The 26876-nt window shown below is 41.8% G+C and overlaps 2 protein-coding genes across 3 annotated transcripts in view; one reads left to right on the top strand and one right to left on the bottom strand.

Moving 5' to 3' along the window:
• Positions 1-367: 367 nt before the first annotated feature.
• RWDD4 (RWD domain containing 4) lies at positions 368-11193 on the bottom strand. 2 transcript variants are annotated; one of them, XM_018565671.1, is made up of 8 exons: positions 11028-11193; positions 9842-9922; positions 8402-8511; positions 8138-8288; positions 5857-5974; positions 2975-3024; positions 2787-2789; positions 368-563 (listed from the first exon to the last, which is right to left on the bottom strand). In XM_018565671.1, exons 1-8 carry the CDS (start codon positions 11049-11051, stop codon positions 531-533), a joined length of 570 nt encoding a protein of 189 aa, XP_018421173.1. In that variant the 5' UTR covers positions 11052-11193; the 3' UTR covers positions 368-530. The 2 variants fall into 2 exon arrangements, with proteins under 2 accessions (XP_018421173.1, XP_018421174.1); XM_018565672.1 differs by having other exon boundaries at positions 531-563; positions 5857-5967; positions 8134-8288.
• Positions 11194-11575: 382 nt separating this feature from the next.
• Positions 11576-26876, top strand: part of TRAPPC11 (trafficking protein particle complex 11) — a 46159-nt gene continuing 30858 nt past the window's right edge. Inside the window, exons 1-11 of the mRNA XM_018565673.1 lie at positions 11576-11706; positions 13233-13457; positions 13533-13702; positions 14684-14754; positions 16381-16495; positions 16742-16841; positions 17846-17919; positions 21038-21134; positions 21220-21353; positions 22978-23125; positions 24791-24884. Coding sequence (XP_018421175.1) covers positions 13254-13457; positions 13533-13702; positions 14684-14754; positions 16381-16495; positions 16742-16841; positions 17846-17919; positions 21038-21134; positions 21220-21353; positions 22978-23125; positions 24791-24884 — 1207 coding nt within the window. The 5' untranslated portion in view covers positions 11576-11706; positions 13233-13253. The remainder of the gene's footprint in view (positions 11707-13232; positions 13458-13532; positions 13703-14683; positions 14755-16380; positions 16496-16741; positions 16842-17845; positions 17920-21037; positions 21135-21219; positions 21354-22977; positions 23126-24790; positions 24885-26876) is intronic.

A 26876-nucleotide genomic window follows, 5' to 3' on the forward strand; every position in this document is an offset into this window, starting at 1 on the left:
AGGCTGGGTCTTTGGGGGTTGTCTAGGTAAATGGATGACATGGAGTAAAGACTTCCTGTGTCCCTCAATGGACAAAAAATTTAAAAATCTTTTAGCGCTTAAACTGTATGTAAACCCTAACAATGAAGTTCACTGAATTGCTCCCTTTGGAAAGTGTTTTGTTATACTGTATCTGTTCAATAAGTGCATACAACTACCTGATGAACCTGCCAACTCATCAATGTTCCAGTACTGCATTTTATGAAGGTAAGGGTTTCAGAAGTGGAGACAGACCTTAAGGGATCTTTCAAAAAAGTCATCCGATATCTCTGAAGGATACTCAAATCCATAATCCAGGCAATATTCGATTACAAGAAATCACAATACCAATTTACAACAAACACTGCACCTTTTATTAAACAGGAAGCCTACAAAAACGGGCTTCACTTATAAAATGTGGCCTCTTTAATAAATTACTTCAGTAAAATAAAAAATAGAGAGAAGATGAACAGTAACCATGTTATGAAGCCTTGCAAGATCTCTCTTCTTTTCTATTCCTCTTCGTTGGTGCCGGTCTTAGCAAGCTGAAATAGAAAATAACTCTAGTGAGGAAAGGCTGGACACTGATCAGCACTATGCTCACTGTGTGATCATATAATGTTATTTACAGGTTCACTTAAAGGGTATCTATGTTCAAACACTGAAAAGAAATATGCATGTCGGTATTGAATTTCCATAAAATCTATTACCCTCCTCATTACCATATCAATCTAGAATTTTAGAAACTTGCTTATTGAAAATGCTCATAGGATGTGCTTCCTTAACGCACTGACAACATTTTAATCAGTCCTGTGAATATGCACTTATGTCAAAACTTACAGAGCCTGGCCTCTGGACTACAACTGTGAACATCGAACAATGTAACGTTGCTGGAAGCAATGCATGATGGGATATATACTGCATCACATCAAGCAGCAGGAAAAGAGATGAAAAGCACACTGGGAATCCATGAAGTTGTTGAAAGTGATGGGCAGATGGAAAGCAACGCACACTACTAAAAAGGGATGGTTTCAAGTAAGCTTTGATTGCATTATAAAAAGAAACTCTATTATGTATTCCTATTACAATGTTGATGTCATAACAGGATAGCATATGCTGGGACTTTAGAACTCCTTTAATGCAGGAAAAAAAAATGTAAGTCTGAATAACTGATGCCCATGCAAAGAATACAGTGGCATAGGGTATTCAGACTTTTGTTGTAACCCCAACTATGTTGCTAAAGGATCACTATTTTAGATTTTTCACAAACATACAAAAATGGACTTGCAGGCATAGCCTTCACTCTACGCAGCTAACAGGGAGAAAAAAACAGCACCACCAGCAAGTCCTTGGCAGTGAATTTTATTCTCCCAGGTATGTTTGCTTATTCCTATGATTTACACCAAAACACTCATCCATTATAGCCTTGCCCTATTCATTCTAAGGCACTTAACACACTAGCAATCCTGTTGCGGCAACTTACCAGTAGAAGGATTGCTAAGATAGCAAAGTAAACCGCTCACTTCCTTGTATAGCATCACAAATAAGTCTTAATAAATTCTTGGCATGTCACAGTGTACAGCAAGAGTATAATTAAAAGTAAAGCCTGTAGCTTTCAAGTTTATGTTAAGTCTCCAATTAGAAATCACACCTGGCTATTTAAAAATATTTCCTATGTCTCATAAGCAGTTACATTCCTATTAATAAAGCTTCTGTTTACAGTAAATTGTACCTCTGTCGCAGGCCCTCACATCACCATATGTGCTCTGCTCTCCTTTCAACTTTTACCCCCAAGTGCAGGGGTTTATGGCTGCATTGACTATGGGCTGGCAATGGCCTGACATACGCTTAGTCAGGGGAACATAGTCTAGCAATGTAACATGTTGCAGTTCTGACAGCGAGACTCCTGCTAGGAGCCACTGGTAATCAAACGGAGCAGGACTGGGCAGGAGGTGTGTCAGCCACGCTGTCTAAAGGTAGCTCCAATTAGAAAGCGACAGAAAGCAAACTGACCATGCCAGCACGGAGCTGCTTCTGTGCTTGGCTTGGTCAGAAGGCAGATGGAAGAGAAGGGAACTGGCAGAATCACCAGGTATTTGAGGTCATTCTCAAATGTACAGAAAAAAACCTGGTGCATTCTCATATTTGTTACTATGGTAGAGGAATGCATATATGTAAATGTCATTATTATGGTTTACATACACTTTAATTGTAAAAAAAAAAAAAAAAAAAAAGTCCTTGAGCTCCAATCAATTGACTTGTAAAGTCTGCCCAAAATGACAGTATCTGAAAAATGTTCAGTAAAGATTGATTTGGTCCCCCTTTCCCTGCCCCAACCCAGTTTAGTGTTTTGGTAGGTGCAAAGGTATGAATATTTAGAGGCTAATCTGAGATAGAGTTTTACACTGGCAGGTCAATGGGGGAGATGCAGTAGGGGGACTAAGTATGTTGGGTTTTTACATTTGCTGGTTATAGATCAGCGGAACAATGGCTGGACTGTGCGAGACATATACACACAGACAATAACCATAAAAAGGCACCTGACTGTTATAAGCTGACCCTGGGCAGCAAGGAAGGTGAAAGCATTTTCAGAGCGAGTTGTGGTCTCTGAAAACTTAACATGGAAAATAGATCTCCTGTTTAGTCCACAATAACCTTAACCTGTTCAGTTATATATTACTGCATTTTATTTATTTTTTTACCATAACTGTCTTCATTTCAACATACTGTTTTATCTTCAAATGTACAATTAAATAATTTCTACTTACATGCTGAATTTATAGGAATCATAGAACCCATCAATTTGATAAAGTGAGCCATAAAAAGAGAAAAGAGAAAAAAGTATGCAATAAGAAGTCAGTTACATATAATGCAAACTCCGCTTATCACATAGTTACATAGTCACAACATCACAACACACATCACATCACAACATTACAAAACCTTCAGCTATTACCTTAATAACATCAACCCAGTTCCATCCCCGTGGCAGTTCACCTTTATGATCTAGAAATACAAACACACCAGTTATTTTATCACACCCCTGCAGTCTTACAGACTCTAAAATCTAACACTACCACAACAATATTAGGGCTGCAACAACTAATCGACATAATCGATTATTGAAAAAGTTGTCAACTTTTTCAATAATCGATTAATCGGCTTCCGATCAGTTGGCCCTGTTCATGATTAACCGATTAATCGAACTTGATAATCGGCTAAATAATCGATTTTGAAAATAATCGTTAGCTGCAGCTCTAAACAATATTACAATACATTTCTATTCGGTGGACATTAGTGGTAAAGGTTGTTTTATAAATGCTGCAGAGAGGAAAAGCGGTCTGCATTGCCTACAGCAGCCAAAGTGCAGCTCTTATATTTACAACTTCAAAAAACTAAACTGCCACATGAATGTCCATACTGCAGCAAAACAGGTACTTTTTCCCCATCAGAACCAAGTCAGGATTGTGATTTACATGAGGTGAGCTATAACGGAGACTAAGACAGGGCTAAAATGGTCATGCACTAGAAAATGAATTAGCCTTTAGGGTTTAAAGTCTTTATAAATGAAGTACAAAACAGTGGCTACCCATTGGATAAGCTCCTCTTTGAGGCTTATGAGATTGCTTGATCTGAGTGTGGTGGCACATTATTTCTTCAGCCTATGTGCTCCAGGAATAACAGTGTGAAGTTCCAAATGGTAACAATAAGCTATGGCTAATTTCAAAGACAGAAACGTTACATTGCAGCTGCTTTGTCTTTACTGTGCAGCAGAAGTGCTTACTTCTCAATTGCTGTTGTAAGCCATCAGACCACTTCCATGGTGGTTGAAGAAGCCCAGTAGGTTTACCATTAATCACCCATGCAATATGGGGTGAATTGTTGACTACAGAGAATCTGGTTATCAGGACCATTCTTTTGGTTGTGATCGATATCTGTCCTTTTCTTATTTAATTTCCTCAACTGACCATTTTTAAGAGAGGCATTCCAAAGTTTACACATGTTGTGTCTCTAAAGACATTTGTGCTTTGTATCAGGCAGGCATAACAGGCCAAAGTGAACCTTTGAACATTCACGTATCTTAAGCAATAAATGAGCTTTAAAACAAGCCCGCACTGCCCTTGGTAGCTGCAGGCAGTGTGGAGAAAGTCATCATTTTGTGTTTACAACAGAAGCACTGAAATCAATCAACTTATTCATCAGCTCAGTTCACCTTGTTCCTACTTCCCAGAGCACATGTGTGTGTGTTCACATTAGCGATCAGAGGACTAGAGTTAAAGTGCCCATACACCTTACAATTATCTGCAGATTTTCTGTGGTCAGATGGAAAAAGTGCAACAGATGGCCCAGGTGGAGATTACTCCATCCACACAGTTAAGTGTAGATGGAGGAATCTGTTGCACCTTTTCCATCTGAACACCGAAAATCTGCAGATAATTGTAAGGTGTATGGTCAGCTTTACTGGGAGAGGGTAGCATGGTGAGCTGAGCTGCTGGCAGGACAATTTGTATGACATCAATGCTTCTGCCGAGAGCCCTTAAAGATGAATTGCTCCACATTACAGAAGTCACTGAGGGCATGCTTTCAATCTCAGTTGCTGCCTGGGAATATATGCAAATACTTAAAAGTCTATAGCCTGAGGACAGGTTCACTTTTATCCTCTTTCAGCTCAATCAGCTCCAGGCATTCAGAAATATTCTACCCCCTGTGCCACACTTTGTCATACTGAATTTGCTAGGTATAACTACCAAAAGCTTTGATGTTTACACCCTTCCTACTACCCTAAATTGGACGTGAATACGCAATTCCTGAACTGAGACAGGAGGGTAGAGTGGATATGTATTACTGTTCGGAAAGGAACCTGTTTTTTTTTGCCAGCAGAGAAGCCTTAACCCATAGCTATTCACTGCTCTGTTCCGAGTCAAACCCTGGAAAAATGGAAAGGATGAAAAGGAAACTCTCTGTTAAGCATAATGAACAAGTTTTCTATCTGATCAATAAAGTGTAACTGAAGCCAAAACTTTTTTTTTTTGAAGTTTTGGATAGAGTGGCGAAGTAGTATAACATCTGTCCTGCTGTAAATGCTGACTGTGTCCCTGTTAGGGCTCAGTCACTAGATGCAGTGCGTTTCGACCCGATTTTGGCCAGAACGCACTGCCTCGCATTGCGGCCGGCTCACTTTTTAGTGGGGCAGGAGGGGGTGTGGCGCCGTAGCCACGTCCTCCAGCCGCAATGCGGCACGGGATCGCAAGGCACATTGTCCCGTGCAGCGGATCGCATTGCGGCCGAAGAGCGTGGCTAAGGCGCCACTCACTTGAATGGCCCGCCACACCCCCTCCTGCCCCACTAAAAAGTGAGCCGGCCGCAATGCGAGGCAGTGCATTCTGGCCAAAATCGGGCCGAAAACGCACTGCATCGAGTGTGAATGAGTCCTTAGGGAGATTCACCCTCTTTATTTGTCCTGTGACTGTTATCACTAAAAATGTAAGAAAATCCACAATTGTGGGTGGCCATCAGACAGGTATAGATGGGAAATCTTACAATAGGGACACTATTTCCGATTACCACCAGGAACTTTCCTCTCTTTTGGAGGGATTACCTCTAACTTCCTGCTGTGGCTATCAGACAGGAAGTAAAGGGAAATCACCCCAATGGAACATAGATGGCAAAAAAAGCTGACGGGATGTAACCGCCCACCTTGCTCTATCCAAAACTAACAAAAAATGTTTTGGCTTCAGTTCTACATTAATTGCCAAGATATCATCCAGGTGGTATGAAATTGTTTTTACAATGACCTCACTGCTGCTTTTAGAGGTATCCCATCCAAAAGGCACATACCTGTTTTGTCTGCTAGTTTACGTTTTTGTGCTTTTGTCAACTGCTCCTTTTTATCTTTTTTCTTACTAGATAGAGTTAGGTTTGTTGGTTCTAAGGCGCCGTCACTTCCTGCTAACATCTGGGAAGAAAAATAAGTTATACAGACATTATTTCAATGTCTTTTCAAATTTAAAATAACCTGGGAGGATAGAAATATGAATGCTACAGTGGCAGACTCGTTCCCAAAAAACAGGCTTAGCGGCTGTCAATGTGATCTTGGCTTCACTATTTTGTGAGTCACTGACATGGATTAAGCAGGTATGAGCTCCTGCTCTGCACACTTGTTCCGGGGAGGCGACTAAATAGGCAGTGAAGCCAGAATAAGGATGAAGGTCCCAATACCTGCACTTCTAAAGAGAACTCCTTTTTCCTTTACATGAATTACAGTAGTTATGCTAGAGTCACCCCCAGTAATCAGTCATCCCCAGCTTGACATGTTGCAAGAAAGATTATGTAATAGCTTGGCAGCTTCAGATTAAAATGAAGAGGTACATTTTTATCAAATGAAATCATAACATGCTTGTATAGCAGTTAAGATATGTTTGCATATTTTTTTACTTTAGGAGTACTTTTCCCTTAAAAGCAGATTGCCATATTTTCATCCTCACAGACTGCCCACAAAGGTTTTACAATTGCATGTACTTTTTGGCCTCATTCACACGGATTGCACAGCCATACAGTGTGAGCGTTCACAATGGATAGCTGGGTGCAGCCTCGTCCTGTCAGATGTATAGGAGGCTGCACGCAGCTATCTGGCCTCCCAAACTTGCACATCCATACAGGTACCTTGGTCACCTCCGAGGATGCATGCAGCACCTGTCTCTCCCAGACGCAGGTCTCTGCACAGACGTGCATGCTGTACGGCTGTGCACGTCCATGTGAATGAGGTCTTTGACTCAATTGCATCTTAATAAAAATGTGGTTTACCACTTCTTTAGTTCTAAATACTTTACTTTGTTACCCCAATTATAACAAAACGTTTTGCACAAAAAAAAAAACTAATTGCGGAAATGCTTATTTAATCAGGCAAGGAGCGGTGTGCACAGTGCCATAGCTCACAGCAATCATTTAGAGATCTGCACTGGTAAGGTTACAGAAAACTGAGATCGGATTACTGTAATGTACATACCATCTTGATTCATTCCACTGCCTCATTTAAAAGCCACTGTGTCCCCTCACGAGGCAACAGCCTAGTCTGGTCGTAAAGGAATGAAACTTCAATGTATGCCTCTAGTGGAGAAGGTTTAGTATAAATCTACTCTGAAGAGCTGATGACCTCTTGTGGTCAATAACTGAACTCGCAAGGTTAAAAAGGTCTAGCAGGTGTGGTTACTTACATGTTAATTACAGCAACAAACATCCAGTCTATTAACTGATATCCTGAAATTATTTTTTTAACTACGGCATAAGTTAAGCTGGGCATACGCTTTAGGATTTTGAAATCACTCAAGCATGGATACAGGAAACTCCAGGAACTGTCTGCAGTCACTGTTCAGTTGACAATTTTCAACCCAGCTCCTTCAACCCATTGGTGGCCCTGGTGTCACCACCTGGCTCGACAAGAGTCAATATTTCATTTGACTTGTATCGAGCAGGGTGGTGCTGACAGGACCACCGAGGGATTTCATTTAAAACCAATTTAGCAGAATAATGCCAAACTTAGATCCGTGTATGGCCAGGTTTACAGAAGTAGAAAGTGAGGATCACCAGCACTCAGCAAAATACATTTGCTGAGTGCTGGTGATCCTCACTTTCTATTGATTGACACGGACCCATCTGCGATTATCACTACAAGCAACGCCATTGTTATTGGTCTTGGATGCTGTAAGGAGTGCAGGGGGAGAAATCGCTATACTATGAGGTTTACAGAAGTGACGTGGGGGTCACAGTAGGAATCCATAAGAGCTTCAGGGGGGACCCAGGAGACTGACACTCTGACCGCAGACATCGGGGGACCATTTCTCATGAATGCATTCAGCAGAATCGGCAGCAGTAGAGGTATTTGCTTAATTGTTGTACAAGGAACACCTTGCTGAGTAACTTTGATATAGCAACAGAGTTGCCTTAGAACAGAATAACAGTACCCTTACACAAGGATTCATTATGAATAAAGTGGAATGTATGGAAAAGAAAAAAAACTGTACCCAAAACTAAAGGAAAGCATTTGGGCATTAGATATACTTGAAAATCCTTATGTCTGGAATCAATATTTGGAATAATGATCTACATGTCAAATACTCACTATACTGTTGTTAAATGGCTGGTGATGTTCCATAAACTCATCCTTATTGTCTTTGGCATACTCAAATAAAGTATAAGTCATGGCTGTACCGAGGTTGGCTTCCGCCTGCTCTTGTAACTTGTTTGTAATGCCCTGTTTGACAGGTGGGGAGCTGGGACAAAAAAAAACAAAAAACTATAGTAGTAATAATAATAATAAACAATAATAACAATGCATATGTCAAAAATACAAATATAACAAAGAACTAAAAAAATATGCACTTACATCTGATTGTTAAAAAATGCATTCATGGATATATTAGGTGCAGTTTCTGGATAGGTTTCTGGCCAGGATATTTCAAACAAAAAAGCCTTGGAGTCCCCCACATCACCAACCTATAAGATATAAGAAAACCATGGATTATCCTAAAATTATATCTTAATAGTAAGGCCCTTGCTCAACATAAATCTAAAGCAGGTTGTACAATCAGAATGCGAGTTTGCATGTTCTCCTCCCACACACCAAAGACATGGTTATTGGCTCTTGTCTAAATTGGCCCTGTATGCGAGATAGGGACTTTAGACTGCAGACTATTCTAAGCCCAGAACTGATGTGAATGTACACTATGTAACGGTCACTGCGTCTCCTTGAGGAAAGGACCCTGCTCGGCCCCTGAAACGTTGGCAGTTTTGACCTATGTGACATCATTTGCAATAAACGTTGTTTTCTTTGTATTTCGGAGTGCTGGTGACCTATCTTTATATTTGTGCAGTATCTAAAGTGCTGTGTAAATTGTTGGCACTATATAAATACATGGGCTGGTAATGAATAACATTTTCGTGTTCGATTAATCTAAATTTTTTTTAATCGATTCATTATAACCCACATACAGATCCAACTACATTGGCCTATACACATACAGCACAGCAATGAAGTAATAAAATGAACTAGGATCACACTAATCCAGCATGTTATTCCTCTCACGTGCCCCACTCAATATGGCCGCCGCTTGAGTGGGGCAACTCAGAATAATAACGTGCTGGATTACAAATGTATTTACATAGTATAGTAAAACAGCAAAGCCCTAAGGGTGATTTAAACATAAGTATTAGCTTAATATCTGAAGTAGCAGCACCTGTCCATTCCATGTAAGGACCTGACTGCAACATAATATCAGTAAATTTCAATGGGCACATTACACGTCACCGCATCTCCGACGGGACTCCCGGAAGCCGGCGGAGAGGTGAGTCTTTTCATTTTCGATCAAAAGAATTTTAATCGATCAAAAAGTTTAACGATTAATCGAGGCATTCATCGTTAATTTCCCAGGCCCTAATAAATACTTGTATTGAATAATAAACATGTTGCAACATTAAAACCGAATTGTAGCTTCCCAAAAATGATTGCAATCAAGTCAAAATATTAAGTATTTTTTTGTAATGTCTGCAGCGGTCTGACATGTTCCCTGCTTTGTCACAACTACAGCTCTACAATCAGCAGAGTGCGTAAGTGTTTTCCCACTTAGTAGTGAGTATAGGGCCTGGTTTAGGAAAAGTAGAGGGAATTGATGCATTGTGGTTCCTCATAGCAAAAAGATTCTGGTTTCATTCTTCCAGCTCCAAAATCATAGCTCACATTCTGTGCTAAATGTACAAATGTTCTTTCCTTCAGTTCCCTGAAATAGATCCCAATTAGTAGATATAAACACAGAGAATCAAGTTTTACCCGATACTGGAAAACTGTGGGCCCGAGCTCCTTGAAACTGTCATCACCTTCATAGATAGACCGAAGAGCTTCCAGCTCCATCTGAGGAAAAACAAATAATGATAAGATGGTTAGAGAATGTCAGTGCATTGCTAGAAGATTGGCGCTCAGAATGTATGCAAATCCAGAAATCCAGCCACGAACCAGGTGATGGCACAAGTAGAAGAGCTTGTCTGACATGATGAAGAGGGCAAACCTCACTTTCTGGAATGGAATCAGCTCTTGAAGAAACATTCCCTCCTGAGGCAGCTCATTCCATTCTGTTCAGTAAACTGAGGTTCATACAGCCAACCATATGGCACTCCAAAAAGCTGATGCAACTTCTTTATTTCATTAAAATGGGGTACAGCAACATGAGTGAGATCTCTAATACCTTCCAAGCATAATGCTGCTTAATCAGACACTATGATGAAGCGCAGATATGAGTGAAATGCGTTAGTGGTGAGACCCATTTTGCTGTCCCCTAGTTTTTTCAAATAAAGTGCATCACATTTTTTGCAGTGCCGTAAATGGGCAAAGTGACAGATTGGTAATATACATGATTAGATGAGAAAGGGACATAATAGGAAAGCAGGAACACAACCTGACAATTGTGCGTGTGTGTGTATTGGGGTTGTGGGGACAGTGCTCTGGCTCCTGCAGAATTTTCCTCTAGCCCCTGTTCTGTACAGGGATACGGACCTTTCATTATGGAGCTGGAGGAAGTTATGGGGCTACAAGAGCAGTGACATCACTGTGGCTGTGCTCAATTCGGAACTATGAGTCCCCCTCCAACAGTGGCAGATAAGGACTTGTGGTCTCTCCAGTCACAGATCCCATGAATGAACGCCACAGCTATGCAGGCAGAGACAAATTTAAAAATTCCAGGAACCTGCGGGGAAGAGCACCCCACAATTCAGGTAAGAGGAAGCGATTTGGAGGTGGGGCACCATGTTCCCTAAATATGGGTGTACCATGGAACACGGTATGAAAGATTAGCCTTTAAAAGACTTGGCCAGAATAGCTGGAGACACAAGAGCGCTGACATAGGCGTAGAGTAGCTGCAAACACACAGCAGGCTCAGGCTGTCCATGTCCAGCAAGCAGCTCAGTGTTTGGGAGAGTTTATCAGGCTACAGAAGCCACAAGTACACAATGTGGGAGCTCACCTCTTGGTCCTCATTAGCAGCCATGATATGAGTAAGGCGGCTCCCACACTGAGTGGATAGCGCTGATCTCCTAGCGCATGGATGACAGTTCAGTGACTTCTACCATCTACACAACCAGCAGCCACTGCTCCCAGTCCACACTTCCCCGCACTGCGCATGCACGTTGCCACACATCTTACGCCAGGACGCGGGGCGGCCATCTTTATTAAGGGAAAAAAATAAGTCTTTAAAACATTTACAAACAGTGTGTGTATGATATTTATAACATTTACTTGCTTCCTAACGACTCTTGCCTAAATACAATGTAAATAGTTGAAGAGTATTATAGAGCGCGACCAAAATAATGTTGCTGTAGCAGCGCCAAAAAAAGGCTGGATTAAATATATCGTTATATGCTTCTTTTTAGGAATGTAGGGGGGTCACAGCCAAAGGGACGTTTATTGTAGTTGGGGGTATGTTACGAGGAAATGGAGACAATTGCCCAAAGTAAATATGGAGGCGGCGGATGTCCCAGCGGGCTGTGCGGCAGTGTCAGCTGACGGCCTGGCTGAGGTGGAGGAGTAGAGTGCAGATACAGGGTGATATTTCGGTGATCTGTGCAGTGTAAGAGGGGAGCTGTGCACTGACACCCTGCACACTGGAGTCATGTACGGATGGGCTGACACTGTCTTCTGATCAGGTAATATAAACAAGTGATAATATATTCCTTGTGTCTGCCATCATGTGTACACCCTGCAGCCTTCCCTGGCCTGGTGCAGATCATTAATGAAGACTACCCCTGAACCCAGGCCAGCCATAAACAACGTTAATGTAATTGTGTATTCAAATGTATATTACATAGAACTAGCATAAGATGCTGAATCTGCCATCATGACAGCCTCCTATCATCTCTTATCAATGAGAGCCAATCAGACTGTGCTGCATATACATGTGGTGACAGGGGGCTGACTGAGCAGAGGTGACATCAATGGGTTACTGTTCCTTTATTACCATGTAAGTAGGCTGGGGAGGTGACAACACTTTATTCCTTAACTCTAATGGTAGAGTGGTGTCACACTCCTGGCTGTCTGTCTGACAGAGGTGTATGAACCATAAGAGTGGCTGGGCAGAGATAGAAACCCTACAGGTCACGGATGTGTATTTCTCTGATTGCCAGGACTTTAACCTTAAAGCGTATCTAAACCCCCCCCCCCAAACATTGAATGTAGTACAACCCCACAGCCCCTAAATGAGGTGGCTGCATTTGATGACTTTTTCAAGCCTTTTCCCTTTATTTTCACCTTGGGATCCTGCCAGCAACACACTTCCTCGTCTAGGGTGACAACACTCACTTATCTATGATGGAGCAGTACAAAAAAGGACAGAAGGGCGCCCAACCTAGTGCAGATTATTTTTTATTTTAAAAGACACAAAGATAAAATTGCAATGGAGGGTCATAAAACAGCTTGTGTGGATGTTTTTGGAAGAAACAGCAGTTGAGACTGCAATCTGCCTGTGTGCCACTGTGGTGTGGCGGCGTTGACGAGTTTCCGGGGTCAAGCCCCCTTCCTCAGAACGTTCAGCAATTTTATCTTTGTGTCTTTTAAAATAAAAAATAATCTGCACTAGGTTGGGCGCCCTTCTGTCCTTTTTTGTATTCCAGTTTTACAGTTTCTCCCGGCTGAAGTGGGGCCGCACCCCTAGTTGTTTTTACTTAATCATCAGGATCTGAGCACAGCGCTTTAACTTTACTATATTTGTATGAAGGAGCAGTGTTGTCACTGTTGAATGCTCTTCTGATTCACTAGGCCCTGTCTGATCTATGCATTTGCAGAGAATCATTTTTTTCTTGGTGAGTACCTTTGTTTTTGGTCTGCAGTCTACATCTGCAGCGAAAGCCAGAATCAACTGATATCACATTCGAAAGTGTAAAAGGATAAAGTTAGATGATATGGATTCATGAAAAACACAAAACCGAGCACACTAACCTAGTGTATTACTATAGACACAAGCTAAGTAATAAGGGGTGTAAGAGATGTACTCGCAATGTAAATAATATGTTAGATCTTAACGTTCTGAGCCATGAAAGTCTCTCCAGTGCCAGCAGTCACTTATGCAGGCAGTCATCAATTTTACTCCAGGAATAGGCTATTTGCCCATGGCAACCAATAAAAAAGGCTTTGTCTTGAGGATCACTTTAAACATGTATTATTTTCTTTTTTTTAGGTTTGCACCCATATTTAAAAAATGAGCCCCACACAGTGGGATTTCCCTGTGGAACTATGCTGTCGTCCGATGGCCTTCGTGACTCTTACTGGACTAGATGTGACATACAATGCCATCCACAGAGCAATTTGGGACGCATTTTGTGCCAACAGAAGAGCAGACCGAGTGCCCATCTCATTTAAGGTCCTTCCTGGTGACCATGAATATCCAAAATGTAGGACAAAGGTAGGCGTATTGTCTGATTTACCACAAATATTTAATGCTTAGGGTTAAATAATAATTGTATTCTTATTTCTTCAGAGAACATCGTATGAATGGTACATTCCTAAAGGCATTCTGAAGACTGGATGGATGAATAAACATCTCACTCTGGTGCCTGCTTTGGTTGTTGTGTTTTATGAACTGGATTGGGACGAGGCCCAGTGGAAGGAGAAGCAATTAGAATGTTCAACCAGAGTAGAAATTGTGAGGTAAAGACCGTGGACTATTTCTGTCTATAATCTTGCAGATTTTCTGTGGTCAGATGGAAAAAGTGCAACAGATTCCTCCATCTATGCTAAACTGTGTGGATGGAGGAATCTCCCACTGGGCCAAGCTTCAGTATCTTGCTAGTAGGCCCCGCTGGCTCTCAAAATGCCTGCATCCAATCAGATTGTTCAGGTATTTTGAGAGCCATCAGGGCGACTAGCAAGATACTGAAGCTTGGCCCAGTGGGAGATTCCTCCATCCACACAGTTTAGCGTAGATGGAGGAATCTGTTGCACTTTTTCCATCTGACCACAGAAAATCTGCAGATAATCTATAGGTGTATGACCATCTTTAGACCACGTGAGCCACACCTGTAAAGGCCCCCCTGACTGGTTTTAAAAGAAGGGTTTAAAACAGCTGTCACTAAATGATGGACTGAGAGGTGGTTCTGTTAGGACAGCGATTGCCAACCTGCACTGCATTATGGCCTGGTGACGGTGAGTACACCGACCTCCAAAGCTGTTGTTTTCACTGCCGGCCATAACCTTATGTAGGCCCTCCCTCTGCGTCAATGATTGGTTCTAATACACACGTGCGTGTTAGGCATTCATCTGTATGTAAATGGGAGAGGGGGGTGGGGACCTCTACCAAAAACGAAATAAACAGTGTCATCCGCCACAATCGGCACATTAGCACTGTGCCTGGGAGCACACACCAGCAACCATACATTGCAATGCAGCTGCTGGTTTGAATGCAGCCTAAATGGTGGACTGAGTGACTGTTCTGTCTGCACCACAATTTGGACCTCGGCTCGATGAAAATTGTATTCACCGGACCTCCTTAAATTTTTAATTCACTACCCCTATTTTATAACTTACAATGTATGTCTCACAGATATATATAGATATATATATAGATATATAGCACTATGGATGAATGAAGGTGAATGTACCATGCATTGTAACACCCTGTTTCTTATTTAGGCAAAGCTTGCAAGGAAGAAATACAAAGGTTGCTGTGGTTTTAATTCAGAAGAAAACCCCATTACCACCAGGTGCCTTTATGTGTTGTGTGCTGTATAATGATATTAGGCTAAAACTATACTTCTGATATGTATCACTGTGACCTTCTGTGATGTAAGGACATTTCAGTGGTTTAAATAACTTGGCCATTTGGCACGGTACCACTGATGTCATATTTAACAATTGAAAGAGAGGCATTAATTAAGTATTGGGTTTCTGTAAATGCTTCTTCTGTAAGACAGATTCACATATTGTAAAACATATTCTGTCTAGCATCTGCACTTCCTATTTCTATTATGTGATGTCTCAACCTTGATTTAGAATTTTTAAAGAAAGCATGTACTAAGAGGAAAATGTGCGCTGCCATTACTAACCCCCTCTTAGCCCTCGTTCACACCTGAACGTTTTGTAGCGCGTTCTACGCTCGACAAACGCTCTACAAAACGCTCAAAAATATAAATTCCATTGTATTCAATGGTCTCGTTCCCACCTTGACGTATTTTCGCCCGTCCCTAACGCGCTACAAAACGGCCCACGTCTGAAAAGGTACAGGTACTACGTTGGGCCGTTTTGTTGCGCATTTCCATTGGGATACAGCCAAGTAGCCTTCGGAAACGCGCGTTTGTTGCGCAACTTTTTACCGTGAATCGCGGTAAAAAAAACGCGCGACGGTCGCGCATATGCAATACGCCTAGGTGTGAACGAGACCTTAAAACTCTCCTGAAGATCAGTGACACAGCAAAAGTGTGCATCTGGTACTACCAAAAGGAGAGCTGCAATGGCAGCCTACACATTTCACTAAGTACAGTTTTCTGTATACACAAGCATTGGGCACCCAGCATTTATGTGACAATGACAAAGGCAGGGCTGCCGGATCAAAGCCCAGATCTGCAGCTTGTGGTCTGCTCCCTGTGCATTATTTACAAACACTCCGCAATCACTGAGCATTTGTATACCGATCTCCACCCTGACACTTTCAGCTGTCACAGGATGCTGAGCGGGGCAGTGCAGTAGGGGAGCACGGCCTCCTGTGACACGCCGCTCACAGCGCTCTCCCCCCTGCCCCACTCTGCCTCCTCACAGTTTCTCTCCTCCCTGCTGGGCGCTGCATCAGACGGGACACAGAGCAGCGTTCAGCGAGGAGGAGAGAAATCGGGGATGCACAGCAATTTTGGCCGAAGGATGGTACTTTCAGCATTTTGCCCATAGTACCATTTTTGGCCGATATGTTTCGCTGGCTGAAATTTCGGTGCATTCCTAGTTTTGAATAGATATGAGTAGGGAAGTTAAGACCCCTGTCAGAATTTCCTTCTTTTTTTTTTCTCATTGTTGTCTGTGTCCCATCAGGTAGATTTCCTGTTTCAGAGACACAGCAAGCATGGATACTCCATCTTAGACAGTTGCCACCAGGTTTCCCTATTAGAACCTCCTGTTACTGTGACAACTCAACATTTCCATCATTTTCTGTACCGTAGACAATGCTCACTGGGACAAAGAGAGAGTAAATCTGGCCACAGCAATAAAAACTGACAAGGGTTCTAACCCTTCTCCATTCTATCTAAAAGAAACAATGAAACTCCTTTGCACTATAGAGAGTCCCTGTTCTTTGTGTGTTTTTATTATAACCATTCTTATTTCTGTTATTGTCTGTCATCCAGGTGAAGATCTGGTTGCTTCAGAACGAGCTGCCTCTCTGTGCAATGCCTGTGATCTCTCGGGAAAATCTCTCTTCGTGCTCCCACACACTGACCACTTGGTGGGCTACATTATTCGGTATGCAGTTCTTTCCGTTCATGTCAGATACTTTATCAAAATCTGAAGGAACATGGAGTTTTCCCCATGACAGCCAATCAGATTTCAAGCAGCATGCACTGCTACAGATAACTAATGGCTGCTGTGTGTAACACCTCTGCTGTCCCTTTCCTTCAAATTCATTGCAAAAACCCAAGTGTGCCCATTTATATTACATGACTGTAATTGTATGTAGATTGTGCACTCTCACAATTATTCTCCCTCTAGGTTAGAAAATGCTTTTTATGAACATGCGCAGACCTATTACTACACTGAAATCAGAAGGATAAAATCCCATAAGGAGTTCTTAAATAAAACCACTCATCAGGTAAGGTGATGATTGTGTAGCTACCATTGCACCATATAGGTGAGTCTGGTGATTTAGGTACAACTCTATCACATATATGTATGTGTGCCTATATATTATTAACAAAGTATCCTGACAAAATGATTTTAATATAGTAATCCCAAGGCCTGAAATGAGCGCCATCCAGTCAGCTGTTTTCAGTTTGATTGGGTGACGTGGCAATGTTTGTAGGTCCTGCTTGACTTTCTCCTGGGGGCACAATTGATCGGACAGGTTGGAAAGCCTGTTCTGATTGCTATTGTTTGCCAGAGAGATGAGCAGTGTCAGCAGAGTCTGGCCTTTTTGCATAAGAACAAGGCAGGTCACCACCAGGGAGCACAGAATACAATTGCTTTCTATGTGCTCCAGACCTGAGGTGGATTGTAGTGCATTGTGAAAAAATACAGACATTCTGCATTTATACACAACGCACCGAGTGCATCTGAAGTCACTGCAGTGCAACTTAGCTGCTGTGCATTAACTTTAGTAAAGTGTCACTTTATTAAAGGGGTTCTAAACCCTCTGGTTTTTCTGCCTATATCTACTGCTAGCAAGCAGTAGATATAGGCAAGAAGTTTAAAAAAACGCTTTAACAAGGTTTAAACTTACCTTGTTGTCGCTGCGAGCTCCCGTGCTGAGAATCAGGAACTGCTCGTACGGTCGCAAAGGATCTTGGGTCGGGCGCATGCGCAGTTTCCGATTCTCGGCCGGGAGACGAGCAGAGACGCAAGGTAAGTCTATGGATGCGTGCACCCGCATGCAGACACCGCTGACATTAACATGGGGGGGGAAGGGAAAACATTTTTTTGACTTTAAAGTTAGAATTCTTTTTTTTAACTGTAATGCCCTGAAACTGCGCACAGCTAGTGGGCTAGTATGTACAGGCCCTTAAAGATTGAGAACTGACAGTTGATACAAATAATATTGAGTGTGACCTATTAAAGTGTACTTGTGAAACCTTTCAATCTTTTCATTTTGTGTTCTAGCTGCTGTTTGTAAGGCATCAGTTTAAGATTGCTTTCTTCAGTGAACTGAAACAGGATACGCAGAATGCCTTGAAGTGAGTACAGCACTTTTTCTTGAGTACAGTATTCTAGTGGTCATGGATGGTATGCTCAGTTGTTAATGCCTGGCTCTGTGGTTGCAAAAACAAGTAAACAGTATGCTTCAAAAGAGCTTTAACTACCTCCCGGCCGGCTGTTGTAGAAAAAAACGGCAGGCCGGGATCTCTCTAGATCTGAGCGGGCGTCTTTAGACGTCCTCTCAGCCATGCCCACTTGTGCGCACGAGCGGGAAATACAGACAATTTAGAAACAGGCAGCGATGTCTGTTAACATACAAGCGATCCGCCGGCTATAAAGCCAATCAGCCCACCAGCTATAAAGCTGGCGGATCGCTTGTATGAGCTGCCGGACCGTGTCCCCCTCCCTATGTAATAGCAATAAAGTTAAGTGAAAAAAAAAAAATAGGAAAAAAAATTAAAGTTTCCAAAAAAGAAAGATTTTAAGTTACACATAAAAAAAATTTTTTTTTTAAAAGTCCCTACCCATACATACACCCATGCAAATATGCGACGGGTGCACATACCTGCGAAAACAACGATTGTGCCCATTGCGCCGCACATGTTACATATCGCAGCGAACGTCGCAGTGAGAGCAATAATTTTAGGGACATCTATCACTGATAAGACTAAACTGATGAGCGGTAAAAGCTTTTAAAGCGTTGCCTAGGGTCAATTTTGGGTATGGTAGTTTTTTCGCGGTTGCGCGCAATTTTTAAGCTTGACATATTTGGTGTCTATTTACCCGACGTGACCCCGTCCTTTATATTTTACCAAAAAATTGGGTAATAATAAATGTTTCATAACATAATGTAAAAAAAGGTTTTTTTCACTAATTTTCCTGAAATATGGTAAAAAATTTAAACCCCAGTGGTGATTAAATGCCACCAAAAGAAAGCTCTGTCTGTCCCCAAAAAATGGTATAAAATTCATTTCAGTACAGCGTTGCATGACGGAATAAATGTCAGTCAAAGTACCGCAGCGCTGAACACTGAAAAATGGCCTGGGCAGGAAGGGGGTCTAAACATCTGGTCAGCAAGCAGTTAAAGCCCACAAATAAAATGCATCTCTTTGTTTAGGTTGGAGTAGGATAGACTTACAACATCTGTCATTTTTTTAATTGCTGTGTGTAAAAACAGCAACAAAAAGCTGACCGAATTTTTTTTTTAAATAGTACTTTTGGCTGGATTTGTGCTTTAAGCGAACTCTTGTGCAGTTATACCGTTCATTGTTTTCTTGTTGCTGCCTAAACATTTGCTATATATAGGTTCTAATTTAAAAAAAAGAAATTTGATGGAGTGTGATCCAGTAAGGATTAAAAAATATCTTTTATTATTTATCATTTAAAATCTTTAACTCTTACTCCACCATGGAGGAGAGTCCATATAACAAAAGTAGACACCTATATTCAGTAGGTTCCAGAAGGACATTGGGGGGATTTACCAAAACTAAAGCAGACAAAATCTGGAGCAGATTTGCACTGCAGCCAATCAGCATCTCTCTCTCATTTTCATATCTTACCTGAGAAAACTGAAGAGAGAAGCTAAATGGTTGCCATGGGCAATGGCTCCAGATTGTGTTTGCTCCAGTTTTGATAAATTCCCCCCATTGCCATTTTCAGGCATATACAAAGTGATGGTTGTTTAAATGTTGTTACTATCACTGTATGAGCATTCATTTTAAATGTCCAGTTTATGATGTGTTGTACCCATCCCTGGCTAATAAATGAGGTTTGTTATTCAGGACTTGTATCTTGTATCTTTGTCACAAGAAAGGTGGGCTATACATTAGTTTGCGGTACCTAGACACTTGTGCCTAAATGTTTTTAAAATGTTTGCAAAAAAAAGTATGAAAAGTATGTTCCCTTCCACCCCTGTCACTTTAGTGTAAACAGAAATGTCACTAACCCCCTCTATTAAACCCTTAACATTTAACCTCTCCCCTTAACCATAACTGAGCCCTTCCATAACATTTGACCTTAACCCTGAAATGTAAGCTAATACTTACCGCCCTAAAACTTGACTTCAACCCTTGACCTCCCTTAACCTCAGGCTGTAGCACCCAATGCTGCCTCAAAGGAAGAATGGGAGAAAGGCACACGTTTCTCACACTTAAATGTCAATTGGACAATAGTTTTTAGCCTGTTTATTAATGAAATCCTCTCTGGCACCAGCAACTTACCCACTGTCACCGTGTACTCACCTCGGGTCCTGTCCCCCCACCAGCTGGTAGTCTTGCCCCTACTGTTATCAGTATGACATAATGGCTGGCATTAAAGAGAAAGCAGGGACCGCAGCTGGACATCTTCCAAAGTGGCAACTGCAGCCTTAGCGGTAGCACCAGTAGCGCCAGCTGCATCTTCCAGTGACCATAAGACAGGAGTGGACGAATAATATGGAATTAAAGACATATTATTTGTGAAGAGAAGAGAGCTGGGAACAGGGCAGGGTATATTCTCTTATCCCTCCCTCCCCTCAACACATGCAGAGCTGGAAGGAAGAAGTGAGGACGTAGGAAGTGAAGAAGATGGTGCATAGCCACAGTAGATGGGTAGGGCTGGACCCTGGCAGAAGCAGCTACTCCTGATATTTTGTCCGTGGTACTGTTCCTGCATTCATATGCTATGGTGAACATGCTGGCTGAATATATAACTTAAAAGTAAAGTGGAAGTGAAGCAGAAAAATAGAGATCACCACAGGCACTTTTACCCATAATGTGCTAGTATGTTCAGCATATATTCCCTCTCTGGAGCTCCAATCTTCATCCCAGTCTTCTCCCAGGTTCTGAGTCTTCAGCCGCTTGATTAGCCGGGTTTCGATGATGTAACTCCCGAACATGCGCACGGAAGTTGCGTTATCTCAGCAAGAATCTTGCTGAGCCTGTACACTGAGCTGAGCAGATCGCAGACAGACGGGAAGAAACTTCTAAGGCAGGATAGACTTATATCATCTCTTCTGTCATAAAAAGCCCTTCTGTAGGTACAGTGGTTGTCCTAATACCTGGCTGTATTGTACCATGCTCTTTATAACTAAAGCAAACTTATTGAACTATGCATGCTTTTGCTAAGCCACACACACTTTTCGTAGTAACGTGTTTTTTTGTCATTTGCTTGCATTAGGAATTACCGGACAGCCTATAATCTGGTTCATGAACTGAGGGCTCATGAAACAAACATGTTGGAGATAAAAACTATGGCTGGCTTCATCAACTATAAGGTGAGATGATGAATGCCAAACAGTTCAAATTTTAGGTAGTCTTTTATTCTTTTAACATGACGCTACTTCTGTTTTCCCATTGCAGATCTGCCGCCTGTGTTTCCAGCACAACACCCCTCTAGATGCCATTGCTCAGTTCAGAAAGCACATCGATTTGTGCAAGAAGAAGATAGGCAGTGCTGAGCTGTCCTTTGAGCATGCTGCCTGGATGTCTAAACAGTATGTCTAAACTGCACTGTGTAAAACAAATCACGGAATTATTCATCCAAATGGGGCAACATTGAATGTTCTCATTTGAATGAAAGTTCTTGGGCTATTGTTGTAGGCTTTTTTCTGTTACGGTTGAACGTTCTTGGGGTAGTAGGGAATGTTACATTTGCCCTATGCAAGACTACTTAAAGATCTTTGGGCAAAGTTTTATTAGCCCTTGTAGTGCGAGTGCCCAGCGTTCTTATTTAAACATGGGAAAATAATAAAATGTGCACATTTCACAAGGGCTTTATTCATGAACTTTTCATGAGTTCTGATGCATTTGCATAGCAAATTTTGTTTTTAAAATAGACCCCTATATGTTGCAAACTCTACTTCCATTTGTTGCGGTAGATGTTGTCACTGGTCCATAAACTGGCATAGAGCATGGCCACACAGCTATTGATCCCTTTTGACACAAGAGCAGTTCTTTTTAGCATGCAGAAGAAACTTGTTATTGGTCTTGAGGGATCATGGGGTTTTGTCATTAGACGAGCAGATGATTTGAATTGCGTTAAGATTGAGACAAAAGCTGACATGTTGGTATAAGTCACAGTGAGTAACTTATTTTTGTTATTTGAGGCAGCATGGTTGATCGGATTTATATTTTAGTCTTGCATTAAAGGAGATTTATGGGGAGAGTGAAATGCACTCATCCCAATAGTTAGAGCTGATGTGTGACACTGCAGCTGTTACAGGTCAGTTCTATTGATCGAGGACTGAGCAATCACATACGGCTGATTGCTCAGTTCCTGATCTTCTAACCTGCAGAAAGTGGTGCCTGTCAGTCATCACTCCCTGTAGAGATTCCCCCCTCCCCTCTCTATTCACAGCTGGCTCTGTCTTTAGAGAGGCAATATTGCGGGGATCTTTCCCAGCTCTGCGTTGTCAGCAAATAGCAGGTAATAGCCCTCTATATGCTGAGTTTTGGGTCACAGGAGGACATTAGTAAATGTCCTCCTGTTACCCTAAACAGAACTGCGGCCAAAAAAGCTTTGGCTATAGTTCTCGTTTTAATGATTTCCTGAAACTGGAGCTGGCATCAAATGTATGTGTTTGCGTGCTTGATGGTAATGTGTTTGTGTAACACAAGTATTTTATTCTGTCTCAAAGAGATTACAGTAGCCCTCATGACAATGCCTGTATTTTGCTTTTTCCCCAAAAGGCAGGCACCTTCTTTGTTCCGGGTTCATCCAGGGTCAGCACTCTGACCCTGTAATGACACAGTTCTATAAATCTTGTTGTCTACACAATGCTCCTAAATGTTCTTGGCTGTGTACACGGGTTGCCTCACACACATTATTTTTCCTTCCGTTGTCTCTCACCTTATTGCAGCCAGAAAGGTACATTGTTACTGCAGTCCCAGTAGGGGATGAGAGACTGGCAAACAGCTTTTCTTTTAGGTGCAGCACACTGATAACCTCTGTTTCCTCTCAGGCCAGGGCAGTCACTTGTTTAGCCTACTTATGTAGTGTCAGCCTATTTCTTGCCTCTCTAAATGGTAGAACATTCACCATGCAGCTGGCCATAAAAATAAGAACAATGTGGTACATTTTGGTTCAAACTGTTTATTCAATCATGTTTTCCTTTAAAGGTTCCAGGCTTTTGGAGATTTGTTTGATGAAGCTATAAAGTTGGGACTGACTGCCATTCAGACCCAAAATCCCGGCTTCTACTACCAACAGGCAGCATATTACGCACAGGAGCGCAAGCATCTTTCAGCTCTCCTATGTAATCACAATGTAAGTGGGCTTCCAGTTCTAGCTTCTTCTACTGCATGCTGGAGCGATCTGTAGAATAGTGTAACTCCTAATTTGCTTTTAAATTTGTGTTCAAATAAAACTGCTAATGTTTCAACCCATTTTCTATTTAAAGGATATATAGTCCATCGCTTCCTTTCTCAAGATACAACTGGAAATGAGAAGAGATTTCTCTACAGGAAAATAATTCCTCTCTCAGGCAGTTGTCAGTAGAAAAAGTGTTCCCTTTGGAAGAGTTTCCCTCTCTTTCTGACCTAGTGACATTATTAAAATGTATCAGGACAAATATGAAGGGCAACAAGAAAAACTATAACAAAAAAACAAAACATTTAGGCTTTAGATACCCTTTAAAGGTTCACTTTCAATACTTTGTTATAACCACTCTTAGGTTTAAAGAAATGGCCATACACACTAAGCGTTAGAACACAGTTCTGGTATATATGAGATGTTTGAGCTTACTACACACAGATCATTTCTTGTCCAGTCTCCAGTTGTGTGATATAGCAGTCAGCCTCTCCACAGACTTAAACAGTTTTATTTTAAAGTTACACTAAATTCAGGAGTTAAATCTTACAAATGTATTCAATTACCCTAACTATTAGCAAAAATCTATCTTATTTGTGTATCACTCGGCTGTAGATCCTCAAATCATCTCTGAATTGGTGCTGGCACTGTCCTTCCTTCTGGAGGGGGGCTACTTTTGTCCCTTATGGTCCCTGTGTGTGTTGTAAAGTAACCACCGCTCCAGGCTCGCTCCTGTGATGGACTACAATCTCACGTTTAGTTTACTAATGTGTATTGAGATTGTAGTCCATCACAGGAGTGAGCTTAGAGTGGTGGCTTCTTTACAACACACACAGGTACCATGGGGAACCAAAGTAGCCGCCATCCAGAAGGAAGGACAGTGTCAGCATCAATTCCGAGATGATTTGAGGATCTACAGCCGAGTGATACACAAATAAGCTATGTTTTTGTTAATAGTTGAGGTACTTGAATGCATTTTCAAGATCTAAAGAATTATGGGGAGAGTGGAGTGCACTCTTCCCCATTATTAGAGCCGATGTGTGACACTGGAGCTGTAATGCGTCGACTCTATTAATCGAAAACTCAGTCAATCTATACAGCCAATCTTTGAGTTCCCGATCTTCTCCCTGCAGGGAGCTCCCCGCAGGTATCCCCCCCATATTCCTTCAGTGCTGACTGGAGAGATGGATGGGGGAGAGGCAGAGCCAGCTGTCAATCAGACAGCAGGGTGGATCCCGACAATATTGTCGGGATCCGTCCTGGCTGCAGCAAGACTCTGCGCTGTTAGCATATAGCGGGCAACAGCCAGCTATATGCTGAGTTTTTTGGGTCACAGGAATACATAGTAAATGTCCTCCTGTGATCCTAAAGAGAACTATGGCCATAAAAGGTTGGCCCATTGTTCTCTTTTAACTCCAAACCTGACTTTAACTCCTCACTTGTAATTTGCAGGAGATATTAAACAATGTCAATATCTCGGGTCCCGTGAGGCTCCTTATGAGTACATCTTATGAATAATAGGCTTATTATGTACACCAATTTTCATTTTGTTGTCTGATTGATTATCTGAGTTACTGACAAACATACCACATTATGTAAATTTGCTGTATTTTTTTTTTCTAGCCCTCTTTGGCATATCCCAGTCCAGATCCTATGGAGACCCCTAATGGAGCCCTGGATTTCTATGGACAGCGGGCATGGAGGCAGGGAATACTAAGTAAGTAACTTGGTCATCATTTAATATTGTGTTACCAGGTGGAAATGTGCTTTCACAGCAAGTTAAATCGCTTGCCTTTCTCGTATTAATCTTTTGGGGAGGGGAGGTGGATACAGAGGAGAGATTAGTATGATTTCCAGGCCTGACCACATGGTACATCCATTACCAGGATGGTCTCGCTTTGCCTCTTGTAGTTGTGATTAAGTATGGAGGTTTTCTACTAAAGCAGTGGGGCCGTTGTGCTGGTTTACTGAAGAGCCTATTACTCTAAACCAGGGGTAGGCAACATTGGCCCTCCAGCTGTTGTGGAAAAACAAGACCCATCAGGCATTGCAAGACTGATAGCCACAGGCATGGCTCCTAGAGGCAGAGGCATGATGGGGATATGTAGTTTCACCACAGCTGGAGTGCTGAGGTTGCCAACCTCTATTCTAAAGTGAATTCATACCTTCTGTAGTCTGAAGTACACTTTCTGTATCCTTAATCCAACACAGACATACAACATTTCATTCATGTCATTTGCTCTTATTTTAATGATGCCAACAGGAAGTGGTAACAAGAGTTTGAACACATCTTTTATATGTTGCTGTTATTTATAAAAAGAATACAAAATATACGCAGATTTGGTCCGTGTGATGTCAGAACTATTGAGGCTAAAGAATTGGACAATAAGGCCTATACATGTTCTATTTCTCACGATTTACTTGCTGAGAATGTGTGGGATAAGTTTCCAAGAAACATTTCTGAAAGTTTTTTTGTCCGGAACTCATAACTTAAAGGAGAACTATGGGGTTAAGGCTTTTCCCCATAGTTCTCCTTAGGGTAACGGGAGGACACAAACTAGCGTCCTCCCGTCACCCTAGGCTCAGTATACCGCGAGCTACAGCTACTGCTCGCGGTATACTGAGACGCCGCAGCTGAAGCGGATCCCGACAATTGTGCCGGGATCCATTTGTGCAGTTAAATGAAGCAAATAAGCTGATTGGTTGCCATGGGCGACTCCTCCAGATTCTGTCTGCTCCAGTTTTTATTTTAAGAAACAATGCACCATTTATAATCAATTTATGTAATTTATGTTCAGTCTGAGTATACAATAAAAACTCATCCCAAATCCAGTTGTTTTATCAACAGAATTGTAGGAAAAGACATGGATCATCATGAGTCAAGAGAAGCTGAACTGGTTGTATGTTTATTTAAGGTATATAAACACCTGTAAAAAAATAAAAAAATAAATAAAAATGTTTAAGGTATACATAAAACCTAACAATGAACTTCTCTTGTTTTCTTTTGGCCTGCCAAATACACTATTGAAATATTGTTGCCATATCTGCTCTATAAGTGCAATAAATACCTGCCGCAAATCTAGTTAATTCCATGTTAAAAAGATGAGGAGAGAGGGAGTTGTTCTGTAGTCCTGCTTCACAGGGCAGGTTCACACCACTTTCCGGACGAGTTCTGAAACGCAGTGCATTGTGTTTTGCCGCGATTTTGCTGCGTTCGGGAGGTTTAAAAAAAAAAGAAGCTTACAATGGTCTTACAGGTGTGTTGCAGTGCGTTCCAGTGCGTTTGTATGCATTTTTATGTCTTTCTATGCGTTCCAGTGCATTCCAGACCAGACAAAATAAGACAAGCAGTGTTTTTTTGGTCTGGTCTGGAACAGACTGCGCTGCTATGAACAGAAACCAGAAATAGCATAGGGATACATTAGGATGCATTTTGGGTCCGGAAACAATCTGGTCTGGTCTGGAGATGATCTGGATGTGGTGTGAATGGGCCCTCAGGGTGACAATGCTGCACCTCTACAGATGCAGTACAGTGAGATGGTGTTGTCACCCCAGAACAGGAAGTATGTTACTGGCAGGATCACCAAGTGAAGAGAAATGAAAAAAACATAACAAACGCATCCGCCACATCTAAAGACGAGTAGGCTGCAATATATTACAGTTTTGTTCTTGGGTTTAGAGACACTTTAATGCTCAGTGATATCATTAA

Source organism: Nanorana parkeri, unplaced genomic scaffold, assembly GCF_000935625.1.
Source record: "Nanorana parkeri isolate BGI_ZX_2015 unplaced genomic scaffold, ASM93562v1 scaffold871, whole genome shotgun sequence".
In the NCBI taxonomy this organism is placed as follows: domain Eukaryota; kingdom Metazoa; phylum Chordata; class Amphibia; order Anura; family Dicroglossidae; genus Nanorana; species Nanorana parkeri.